General features: G+C 40.9%; 1 protein-coding gene across 2 annotated transcripts in view; it reads right to left on the bottom strand.

Moving 5' to 3' along the window:
- Window positions 1-9,253, bottom strand: part of nf1b (neurofibromin 1b) — an 81,654-nt gene extending 72,401 nt beyond the window's left edge. For both annotated transcript variants that reach the window (XM_046860614.1, XM_046860615.1), the window contains exons 1-8: window positions 9,010-9,253; window positions 3,433-3,576; window positions 2,927-3,010; window positions 1,983-2,173; window positions 1,789-1,895; window positions 588-655; window positions 320-395; window positions 73-230 (exon numbers count right to left, since the gene is read on the bottom strand). In XM_046860614.1, coding sequence (XP_046716570.1) covers window positions 73-230; window positions 320-395; window positions 588-655; window positions 1,789-1,895; window positions 1,983-2,173; window positions 2,927-3,010; window positions 3,433-3,576; window positions 9,010-9,069 — 888 coding nt within the window. In that variant the 5' untranslated portion in view covers window positions 9,070-9,253. The remainder of the gene's footprint in view (window positions 1-72; window positions 231-319; window positions 396-587; window positions 656-1,788; window positions 1,896-1,982; window positions 2,174-2,926; window positions 3,011-3,432; window positions 3,577-9,009) is intronic.
- Between the last annotated feature and the right edge of the window lie 3,135 nt (window positions 9,254-12,388).

The raw sequence follows: 12,388 nt of genomic DNA on the forward strand, positions 1-12,388 counted from the left end.
TGACAATCAGTGACAATGAAAGGTCAAACAAGTGCATTGTGTGTTTGGGGGTGTGTGTGTGTGTGTGTGTACCTTGTTGACCTTGCTCTCCTCCAGCATCTCTCGTGACAGCTCCTGGATGATGTTGGGACAGAGGATGAGGAGGATGATCTGCAGCGGCCACACGGCTGCCTTCCTCTTCGCACTCTCAGCAAAACTGTCCACCAGGTCAAAGAGCTTCTCCGCACAGTCTGAGGCCAACACACACACACACACACAATAACTATTATCTTGGAGTGCGAGATAATAATAAGAGAGGTGATATTGGTCAGTGCCTCACCAGCCATGTCTGGCTGTGGTCTCTGGTAGAGCATGGTGAGCTCTTCTGGGTAATTCTCCACCCAATTCCAGAATGCCTACACACACACACACACACACACACACACACACACACACACACACACACACACACACACACACACACACACACACACACACACACACACAATACATGGCAGCTACTTTCTGTTTGCAAACACAATTCTGCATACTATAATAAATCACAACAGTACATAGTGAACAGAGTGTGTTCTGGGACATGCACACACCTTCTCTAGACTGTAGATGACACTCAGCTGTGCAGGCTTTTTCAGGGCTTTAAATTTGAACACGGTTTCTGGAGAAGAGAAGAAAATCTTATTTAGTGTAACCCCTTTTAAGACATTTAATAATTTTAAAAAAATAAATGGGACTAACAGTACACGTTATCGTACCAAATTTTCCGTTACTGAGCTTTCGGTTCGATACACGTGTATCAAATGCAATCGCTTTTACGTGCAGAGTTCTCTCAGGAACGTATTAAGTGGCGGACTGCGAATTTGTTTAATGTCTGCCTCGCACTTTGAGCGCGTTTTAGTTTTGTTTTTTATTTATCTAGAGTCAGCGCAGTGTCACTTTGGCTACTCACTCCGTCACTCAGGAAGTGGCTAGCGACTAACGCTAGCGCTATGGATTCTTTTTAGCGTTTTATGTCCAGCTTCAATCATTTTTCTTAAAAGGAAAAAATCCTGTCAATTCCACATATCGAGGGAGTGAATGAATAAAGGATGGAAGGAATGAAGACGTTTGTTAAAGTATTCTGAAATAAGTAGAACAGTTAAATTGATCATATCTTTAGAAAAGGTAAAATTAAATGCAAAACACACACACACACACACACACACACACACAGTTGTATATAGTCTTTTTGGATGCAGTAGCATAAAGTTTTCCCTTCACTTGCGCTAGAAGACCCAAAGCTGTTCCAGGATGACAAAGCCCCTGTGCACAAGGCAAACTCCATGAAGATCTGCTTTACATGGGTTCAAATGGAAGATCTCCTGCTATAGAGGTCTGACCTCAACCCTATTAAACACCTTTAAGATGAATTGGAACGCTGACTGCACCCCAGGCCTCCTCACCTCACCTACATCAGTACCTGACGTGACACCCCTGTGTCTAAATGAGCACAAATCTAATGGAACCAAAATCTAGTGGAACATCTTCCCAGAAGAGTGGAAGGAATTATAAGAGCAAATTGGGACAAAATGTGAAATTTATTATTTTGTTTGTTGATTGCAATGAGGTGTCACAAAAGCGTTTTTTTAAAACTTAATTTCATGTGATGTGTGTGTGTGTTCCAGCACTTATAAGCGATTTATGGTCTTGTGCTTTTCGGTCTAAAATAAAAAAAAAAAAAATAATAATAATAATAATAATAATAACAACAATATGTATAATAATATAATAATCTATAAACTGATGACAGACCTTGCAGGAGTCTTTTGAGTTTGGAGCAGTCAACATTAATGTAGCGGATAAGCTCGATGTCCTGGACGTCCACCGTGTCTTCTAAACACACGGTCAGTTCCTGTAACCTGCACCACAAACGCAGAGCCAAGTCAGTACATCATTCAGATACAGAGGATGGAATTAAACAGACAAACTGTGTGTGTGTGTGGTACCGGGTGGAGATGCGGCTGAAGACGGCGTTGAAGTTGTTACAGCTGAGCGAGAACAGAACCCCAGAGGCGGAGTTGCGCAGCTCGGTGGCGTACTGATTCCCCTCTCGGTACGTGTGGATGAAGTGGCAGATCTCTGGCAGGAGCTGCTTCACCAACATAGTCTCATCTAGGCGCATACAGTCCTTCGGTTGCTGGAAAGAGAAAGAGAGAGAGAGAGAGAGAGAGAGAGAGAGAGAGAGAGAGAGAGAGATAATAATGAGAGAGGATGAGTAGAAAAAGAGTGTAAGATGGGGAGGACGGAGGATAATGTAATAGGGGGATTCAGATAGTCACAAAAGATTCCAGAGAAAAGAGAGTGAAAATTTTAGACAGACAGAGAGTAATCAAAAGAAGGGATAGAAAACAAGTGTGAGGTAAACAGAGAACCAGATAGAAAGAGTGTGATAGAAAGAAATAGACAGACAGACAGAGAGAGAGTGAGAGAAAAGAGAGAGAGAGAGAGAGAGAGAGAGAGAGAGAGAGAGAGGAAAAATAGACAGACAGACAGACAGACAGACAGAAAGAGAAAGAGAGATACAGTAAAACAGAAAGATACGCAGAATTCCTGAGAGAAATTAATCACCAACAGCTGCACCCAAGAGAAAAATGTGCCTTAGTTAAAGTGGTTTATGGCTTCGGGAAACACGAAGGACATGAAGACATGAAAACGTGAAGACATGAAGGATCCAGTAAAGCAGGAATGCTGAGGGGACGGAGCATAGTTGGAAACGTTACAGTGAGACTAGGATGCACCTGCAAAACACATCGACTGCAGCTGGCAGATGTAGAACATCTCAGGGGGTTAAAAAGGGCTTGGTATGGGTCGGCGCGAGAGAGAAAGAGACAGAGAGACAGAGGGGGGTTGGGGGTTGGGTAGGAGACAGGAAGGGCAGAAGTCAGCTCACCCCTGCGAGGCACTTCTCCAGCGTGTCCAAGATGATGAGCTGAGATAGATAGAGGTTTTTCTCTGCAGTCTCACCCAAAATCCTCTGCAAAACAGGCACCAGAGTCAATTGGCATTTACTGCAGTGTCTGTGTGTGTGTGTGTGTGTGTGTGTGTGTGTGTGTGTGTGTGTGTGTGTAGAATCCCTTTTTTTTACTCACTAAGCAGCAACAACTAAGTTTTATTCACAGTCATATTTCCAGTTCTTCTATTGTTTTTCTATCCTTATGTGTTCACCTGTTTTATGTTTCGCCTCAATTCATTTGGTTTATTTATTCCCTGGTGGATTATTTTCCCTCGCAAAGTCCAGCCACATCATATATTTTGGGACACTGTTTCTTGTCTCTTTTGTTCGATTTGCTTTTTTTTTTATTTTAAGTACCTATCATATTTCTTTAATGTTTCTGGCACATGTACGGACCTTCTTAAACTTTAGCATGATAAAGCCGTCCGGTATTCGTTACTCACCATATTGTTCACGTTCTTCAGTATGTTTGTAAGTCCGCTGATGACCAACGAGAACTTGTACCTGGAGATGTTGATCAGACATTCTCTGTTGTGCTCCGTGCTGACTTTGGTATGCGTGCTCTGTTGCCCGACTTTGACTGGAAGCTAGAAATAACAAATAAAGCGATAGTGATAATATGTCGTGCTTTCAAAGAGAAATAAAAGTGAAATCAGGTTATGGACACCTGGGCACGTCCCAAGAGTTCAGTAAAGCCTGGACCTCACCCACGCACACACAGCTGAAATTAGCCATCATGCCTCTATCATTGTGCAATCAATTAGCCTTGGGAGTTGAGGCATCTGGTTTATTTGGGGTTTTCCGTCTTCTACCACCCTCCGCCCCCTCGAAACCAGCCCCGGTGGTAAAGGAACCCTCTAAGGAACACCAATAGAACCAGTGGAACCACAGTGTGGTTGATACACAAACAGAAAAATCAACAACTCTAAAGTTGAGCGAGAGTTAAAGAGAACGAGAGCCATGTGTTTGACGAGTTACCAAACAGCAGGGAGAGGAAATGGAAATTAGAATCTCGGGACCGGACAGTTTAACTCCGGAACACGCGCACATACACAGACACACACACACACTCACACAGAACATGCCGACATTCATATTCATGCCAGACTGGCAAACACAAAGCCACTTTGTCTCAGTTCACAACTTCCTTTAGGGTGCAGACAAGCCCTTGAATACTTTGCCAAAAAAACTGCAAGGAGTGCAGTGAGACCAGACAAGAACAGTGTGTATCCCTTCACCTAGAGCAGGAGGAAACACACACACACAGTCTTAGATAGCAAACACAGATTATAACAGACCCAGTTGACTCAATTTATATTGTAGAGGCATTTTTAATCAGGCAGATTTTTTTTTATTTAAAGGGACAGTTTATTAGTCACGCAGAATCATCGGAGGTTTTACATCATGGCTCTCTAAAGCAAACCTAAGAATTCAACTATTAGCTTGGAACCTCAACCAGAACTACTGCTGCAAAAATGATCACAACTCTTTCTCTGAGGTTTACACAGAGGCCATGCCTCATTCTTCACTGAGACAAACAAGGGCCACATCTCCTTCACTGGGACTGTCGAGACCCAAAGCCACTCCCCCTTCATTGAGTCTGTCGAGACCCAAAGCCACTCCCCCTTTATTGAGTCTGTCGAGACCCAAAGCCACTCCCCCTTCATTGAGTCTGTCGAGACCCAAAGCCACTCCCCCTTTATTGAGTCTGTCAAGACCCAAAGCCACTCCCCCTTCATTGAGTGTGAAAAGACCCAAAGCCAATCCCCCTTTATTGAGTCTGACAAGACCCAAAGCCAGTCCCCCTTAATTAAGTCTGTCGAGACCCAAAGCCACTCCCCCTTCATTGAGTCTGTCGAGACCCAAAGCCACTCCCCCTTCATTGAGTATGTTCGAGACCCAAAGCCACTCCCCCTTCATTGAGTATGTTCGAGACCCAAAGCCAGTCCCCCTTCATTGAGTCTGTTCGAGACCCAAAGCCACTCCCCCTTTACTGAGTCTGTCGAGACCCAAAGCCAATCCCCCTTAATTGAGTCTGTTGAGACCCAAAGCCACTCCCCCTTCATTGAGTGTGAAAAGACCCAAAGCCACTCCCCCTTTATTGAGTCTGACAAGACCCAAAGCCACTCCCCCTTTATTGAGTCTGACAAGACCCAAAGCCACTCCCCCTTAATTAAGTCTGTCGAGACCCAAAGCCACTCCCCCTTCATTGAGTCTGTTGAGACCCAAAGCCACTCCCCCTTCATTGAGTCTGTTCGAGAACCAAAGCCACTCCCCCTTTACTGAGTCTGTCCAGACCCAAAGCCAGTCCCCCTTCATTGAGTCTGTTCGAGACCCAAAGCCACTCCCCCTTTACTGAGTCTGTCGAGACCCAAAGCCACTCCCCCTTCATTGAGTTTGTTGAGACCCAAAGCCACTGCCCCTTCATTAAGTCTGTCGAGACCCAAAGCCACTCCCCCTTCATTGAGTCTGTCGAGACCCAAAGCCACTCCCCCTTTATTGAGTCTGTCAAAACCAAAGGACATGCCTCTTTCTTTACAAACTGTCAAGACCCAAAGCTACACCTCCTTCTTTGAGACTGTCATGATCCAAAGCCACACCTCTTTGACCTAAAACAAGACAATGCCTCCTTTACTTCTTCTTCTTCTTCTTCTTCTTCTTTTGGCTGCTCCCACTAGGGGTCGCCACAGCAGATCATCCATCTCCATCTTACTCTGTCCTCTAAATCTGCCTTTTTCAAATCAAACGACCTGCATGTCTTCCTTCACCACATCCATGAACCTCCTTTTTGGCCTTCGTCTCCTTCCTGGTGGCTCCATCCCCAGCATTCTCCTACCGATGAGACACTGTCATTAAATAAAGGCGTCACCTTTTTCATTAAGACTGTCACCTTTTTCATTAAGACTGTCATGACCCAAGACCACACCTCCTTCACTGAGACTGCCGTGAAACAATCCACACACCATTCATTGAGAGTGACCTAAAACAAAACCATGTCTCCTTCACTAAGACTGTCATGAACCAAGAACGCACATTCTTCACTAAGACTGTCAAGACCCAAGGCCACACCTCCTTCACTGAGACCGACATGAACCAAGTCCACACCTCCTTCACTGAGACCGACATGAACCAAGTCCACACCTCCTTTACTGAGACCGACATGAACCAAGAACACGCCTCCTTCACTGAGACCGACATGAACCAAGGACACGCCTCCTTCACTGAGACTGACATGAACCAAGGCCACGCCTCCTTCACTGAGACCGACATGAATCAAGGACACGCCTCCTTCACTGAGACCGACATGAACCAAGGACACGCCTCCTTCACTGAGACTGACATGAACCAAGTCCACACCTCCTTCACTGAGACCGACATGAACCAAGGACACGCCTCCTTCACTGAAACTGAACTAAAACAAAACCATTACCCATTAACTGAGACTAGCATTAAACAAAGCCACATCTACTTCATTGAGACTGCCATGACCCAAAGCCACACCTCCTTCACTGAGGCTGGCATTAACCAAGGCCACACCTCCTTCACCAATACATGAACCGAGGACTCCTTCAATAAATTGAACAGTTGAATCACAGCCAGTTATACCATCAGAGAGGATTCAAGGTAGAACCGTATAAAGCGAAGATTATGAAGCTAAGCCCCGTATTATTTCTAGGAGAACTTAGTGCATAGTTGTTTTTCCTGCTATTAAATCAAACAGACCCGTTCGGCATTTTAATACTATTTTGTGATTACGTGGTGCTAAGAACAGGCTTAGCATTAACCCAGTTCTAATCTTTATTGCAGTGGTATTAAAGTTTAATGATCCGCACTGTTCAGGGTCTGATGTGTTACACACTAATGCAGGATGTGTAATAAGTCAGATGGAGGTGCTGGACGTCCCACAGTGTCTGCAATCCAAATCCGCTGTACTTGTGTAAAGCAATTTTCCAAAAGAACCTGGGGTGTGACTTGAACATCTCATATAACAGATAAATTATGCTGAAAGCACTTGGAAGAGACATCGTGATTATAAATATTGATATACTGGGGTACACAAAATTCTATTTCGGTTAGGGGCAAGAAATGCTAAACATAAAATTATTATTATTAAGATTTAACAACAACAGGTTACATTTTTTGTAACAATTTAAAATAAAATGGCTGCTTGGTTAAACAATATAAAAATAATCTTTTATAATATTTTATAAATAATAAAATCTAACAAATTAAATGAATGCAATATTATAAAATGTTATCAATATTATAAAAAAATTATTGCATTCATTTGATTTATTCTATTTTATAGAACAAATTAATGCAATCATTTTTATAATATTGATTACATTAAGTAATCAATTAAATTGGCACAAATTCAACTGATTAAATAAAATTAAATAAATGAAAAAACATTTATTAAATAGTTGACATTTGTAGACCCCATTTAGGTAATGAAGATGTGTAAGTGTGTGTTTTAAATTTGATATTGAATTTTTTTAACTGTTCTAATTTCAGCATACTGTAACAAATGTTTTCATTCCTGCTATCCTTTATTCACTCCCTCGATATGTGGAATTGTCAGGATTTTGTTAATTGAAATTCTTGAAGATGGACATAAAATGCTAAAGAACCCATTGCGCTAACATTAGCCGCTAGCCACTTCCTGGTTAGCTAACACTAGCTCTATGGATTCTTTAGCGTTTTCATGCAAGCGTAAAACAAATCTTATTTCCGGTACGCAGTGAGTAGCCACAGTGACACTGCGCTTACTCTAGTTTCTTTTTTATACTTGGCATTGCTGTGTATGTTTTCAAATGTAATCATTTTAAAAAATGGCGGAGACTAAACAAACTTCCGGTCCACCACTTAATACGTTTCTGAGGGAACTCAGATCTTATGTGCCGCACGTGATTGCGTTAGGTCACGTGTGTACTTCATTAAAGAACAATAATTACAATAATTAATAGCTACACTACATTCATGTTAGGGAACGCTTGCAAAACAAGTTCGTTCCTAAAATCATGTTACAATATTTTGTTCTTGTACAGAGAAACCGTCCACTGTCCACGAGTCTTCCATTACAGCTTTAACTCACATCCTGGCACTGGAGACTCCTTCCATAATTGTGAAGTACTATTAAAGAGGATAGATCCTAGGCAGAGTTGGAGTGATGGTGCGCTGAGATTGAATATCAGGATCGCTGACAGCGGCGGAAAGCCGCACAGTCGTTTAAAGCTAATGAATGATTACGTATTAATTAATGAACTTATTCGATCATGATGGGATACTACGGTATAATCATACAACTGAGCCAGGTGTCCACATACTTTTGACCCCATCTACATGATAACCGAATAGGCGTGTTTACCGTTAACACGCAGGGACACGCCCCCTGGAGGCGGGATTTAAACTCGAGAAAGCTTGCCATTGGACAAACACAAAAGTGACGTACAACAACAAGAAAACAGCAAAAACAGGGAATGTTTTTTTAGACACAGGATTAAAACTTCATGATGAATATTGTTATATTAGCAGATTATATATAACAGACCAGACCCGTTCATTAAAAAAAAGAGAGACTGTAGTGCACTTATTGTAGGGAGCAGACGGCGGTTTGGGATGCAGCCACCCAGTTTACTTTCTTTTCCCTGACAGCTCTTCAGAAGCAACACTAAAGTCTGAATGTCTTCAGAGAAGCCTGGAGAAGCTTTCCAAAGTTGAAACGAACCATAAAGGAAGTTGTGTGTGAAGAAGAAAGATCAAAAATATCTATAATATTCCCCTGGTCAGACAGGCCATCGGTTCTCAATCTGCAGCACAGCTGGCTAGCTGATGTTATTGAAGAATAAACTGAAAGAAAAACCTGAGCTTTCTGCCTGAAGCAGGAATAGGGAGAGTGTTTTTGCAGAACAGACAATCGTTTTATAATTAAATACAAATACAAGAATAAAATGACATTGTTCTCCCCTCTATCTATCTATCCCTTTATCTCCATGGGTTCCTCGCGATGCTCTGCTTACCTGCTCGTCGAATCTGGTAATAACGGCCTGAACCCATTCAGCGGGTTTATGAGCCGCCATGGCCCGCACACAAAAAACACCTTTTCCTGCTCTTTCTGACCCCTTAATCCTCAAAGTCCAACGTCAGGGCTGCACATGGAAGAGCTGGCTTCTTATTTTCTCTTTTTCACCAAGCTGCATAGTGCCGCCATGACGCTGGCGGAAGTTTCAGTCCTCTGTCTCTCCACTGAAGCAACGCTGAAGCTGCTAGGATGGGAGCCGTCACTGCGCATGCGCGTCCACAGGGCGTCTATATAGCTGAATTGGAGACGAGACTAGCGTGTGTGTGTGTGTGTGTGTGTGTGTGTGTGTGTGTGTGTGTGTGTGTGTGTGTGTGTGTGTGTGTGTGTGTGTGTGTGTGTGTGTGTGTGTTCATTCAAAATCAGGGTTCATTCCTGTTATTGCTTATGTTATAGCATGAGGGCATTCCCTCACCCAAAGCAAAATTGAAAAAACTCAATTTTCACTACCGATTGGTGTTGATGAGAAGAAACTCAAGAAACAACTCAACAGGTTTGAGTGTTTTGGAGGCCAATCTGTGCAGCTGAGGATGGTTCTACTGTACATAAACTATCTGAAGATCTGCCTTTAAGGAACTTTCACTGACCAACCCACCTCAAAAATTGGTAGCTCAGTCGGTGGGACAGTGAATTTATAATCAGAAGGTCATAAGTTCAAATCCCAGCACCACCAAGATGCAACTTGGACTCTGAGCCTTAATCCTCAAATGCTCTGTTATATGAATGAGATAACTGTAAGTCTGCCAAATGCTGTACATGTCAACAATGATTAAACTAGAATGAATGGACGTAAGGTTCCATATTCCTAGCCTGGTTCTCCTAGTCCTGGTTGAGCCTCTCAATGTTTCTTCCTTATACCACCTACAGGAGTTTTTCCTTGCCATTGTTATCACTGGCTCGCTCATTAGGGATAAACTTAAAGGCACTAGCATAAATCTTTGATAACTACCATGTCTATGTAAAGCAGCTTTGGGACAATGTCCATTGTTAAAATCATGCTATACAATTAAAACTAAAGAAAAAAACGCTGTTAAAGTGAGTTGCGATAGCTTAGCTCGCAATCCGTTCATACGTTCCTCAGGTTCCTAAATTCGTTCAGTGCTCACATGCTCTGAAACATTCTCAATTCATTTACTGGAAGAAGGGCAGAAGGACAGATTGAAGGAAGAAAGCCTGGATTGTTGTTTATTGCAGTGGTGTGTTGAGTCTCTGAGCGGAAGGAGCTGAGAATAGAGGCATGGATGAAGATACCGGAAATGACACACGGTGCTCAGAGAACACTGAGCACACTGTATGCAAACACACACACACACACACACACAAACACACACACACACACACACACACTCAAAATAACGTGAGTCATCTGTCCATGAGTATCCAGTTGAAGTCATAAAGCAATAAACTCGGAAACAGGATTCCCAGTGTGTTTGTCTGTGTGTGTGTATGTGTGTGTGAGGATTTTACTGTTCTTACACACCCATTGGCACAGGACACTGAAATCTTAAAATAAGTGGACTTGATTGTCAATACATAAACATAAAATTATAATACATAAATAATACATACTACATAAAATCTTGACATAACGAGCTATTCAGTTGAAATAATGATTTATTCCACTTACATGCGAACCTCATAGAGGAAGTGAAGGAAATGTGCAAGGTAGATGATAGATAGATAGATAGATAGATAGATAGATAGATAGATAGATAGATAGATGATAGATAGATAGATAGATAGATAGATAGATGATAGATAGATAGATAGATAGATAGATAGATAGATAGATAGATAGATAGATAGATAGATAGATAGATAGATAGATAGATAGATAGATAGATAGATAGATAGATTCACATTTGCTGTGTTAGTCTCTATTTGTCCATATAATAACCTCCACTTTTCTGGAAAGATGTTCCACTAGATTTTAGAGTGTGCTTGTGGACATTTTTGCTCTGGAAAGCCTGTGGAAAATGGGCTGTAGTTGCTCAGAACCCCAACAGTTACACACCAGGTGACCCCAGTTACCGAGGTAGCGTGGGTTGAAGTGGAGGCTGATGTCACTCAATAAGACATATCGAAAATTCACATAAAACCTATCCAGAAAAATTGACATCTAGCATCTTGGTCATAATGTAGATTCTCTTCTCTCTGCCTTGCCACGACTCAAAAGGCCACCTTGGATACAACCTGTAAATGGGAGTTTCTAGTTGGAAACAAGAAATAGTTAGTTTAACAATACATGCTGATATACAGTAAACTAAATCAAAAAGTAAATATGATTATTAATTCATTTAGACCTTTCTACTCATTTAAAGGAAAAGTTATGGAAAAAGTTTATTTCTAGAAAAAAGGTCATTAATTGACATTATAGGGAAAAGCTATCTCAATACAAACTAAATTTTATTATGTTTGATTTATAATAATAATAATAATATTATTATTATTATTAATAATAATAATAATAATAATAATAATAATAATAATCTCATGATAGTATTGGATACATTTGCTTATTTCCATTATGCAGCACTTTTACTATTGTTGCTGTTAACAATTAACAATTAATGATAATAAGAAATGTTGTTAACAGTTATTTTTTCATTGAAACAGTACATCAAAGTCAAATCTCAAACTATAAACATATAATCAAATCCAGGTTAAAATTCAATAAAAATTAATTGGATTAAATGTTAATTACACTTTCCAAGTACAGAAATATGAAATACACCCTTCATGAACTTAAGCTTCACTGAATAAATTACAGCAACCATATGTGTAATTGTCAGGATTGTGTAAGTCAGTACAATAAAAAAAACAACAAAAACAATAACAACAAGGAAATAATCAAATGCAAGGTAAAAGCCTCAGACACTAACAAACAAATCACAGAGTGCTTACCAGACTCAAGTACGAGCACTGGTTGGCGATCCTGTGTGATCCTGGGGTTTTTAATCCCCAAACATGATCTTATCATCTGCCCTTTGCTTTCAATTTACAGTGCAGTGTAGGTTTTGCTTCACTTGATACTGCTCTTATCATAAAACATAACCAATACATGCAGCAACTGAGCTGACACTCCTAGTGTCAAACACACTAAGAGTTAATGATTAGCAACACCACCTTGGCACAACATTAATTATGTTAGTATTATTTCACCTGTCTGATGCCTAAACAATTAGATTTTGATAATAAAAATAATAATATCAATAATAATAGTAATAATAATAATATTTGAAAGCTTTTAAATGATCAGAAAAATTGTCCAATTTCATAAACTGTTTTGACCATAAACAACACACACACACACACACACA

This window comes from Silurus meridionalis, chromosome 11 (genome assembly GCF_014805685.1).
Source record: "Silurus meridionalis isolate SWU-2019-XX chromosome 11, ASM1480568v1, whole genome shotgun sequence".
NCBI lineage: Eukaryota > Metazoa > Chordata > Actinopteri > Siluriformes > Siluridae > Silurus > Silurus meridionalis.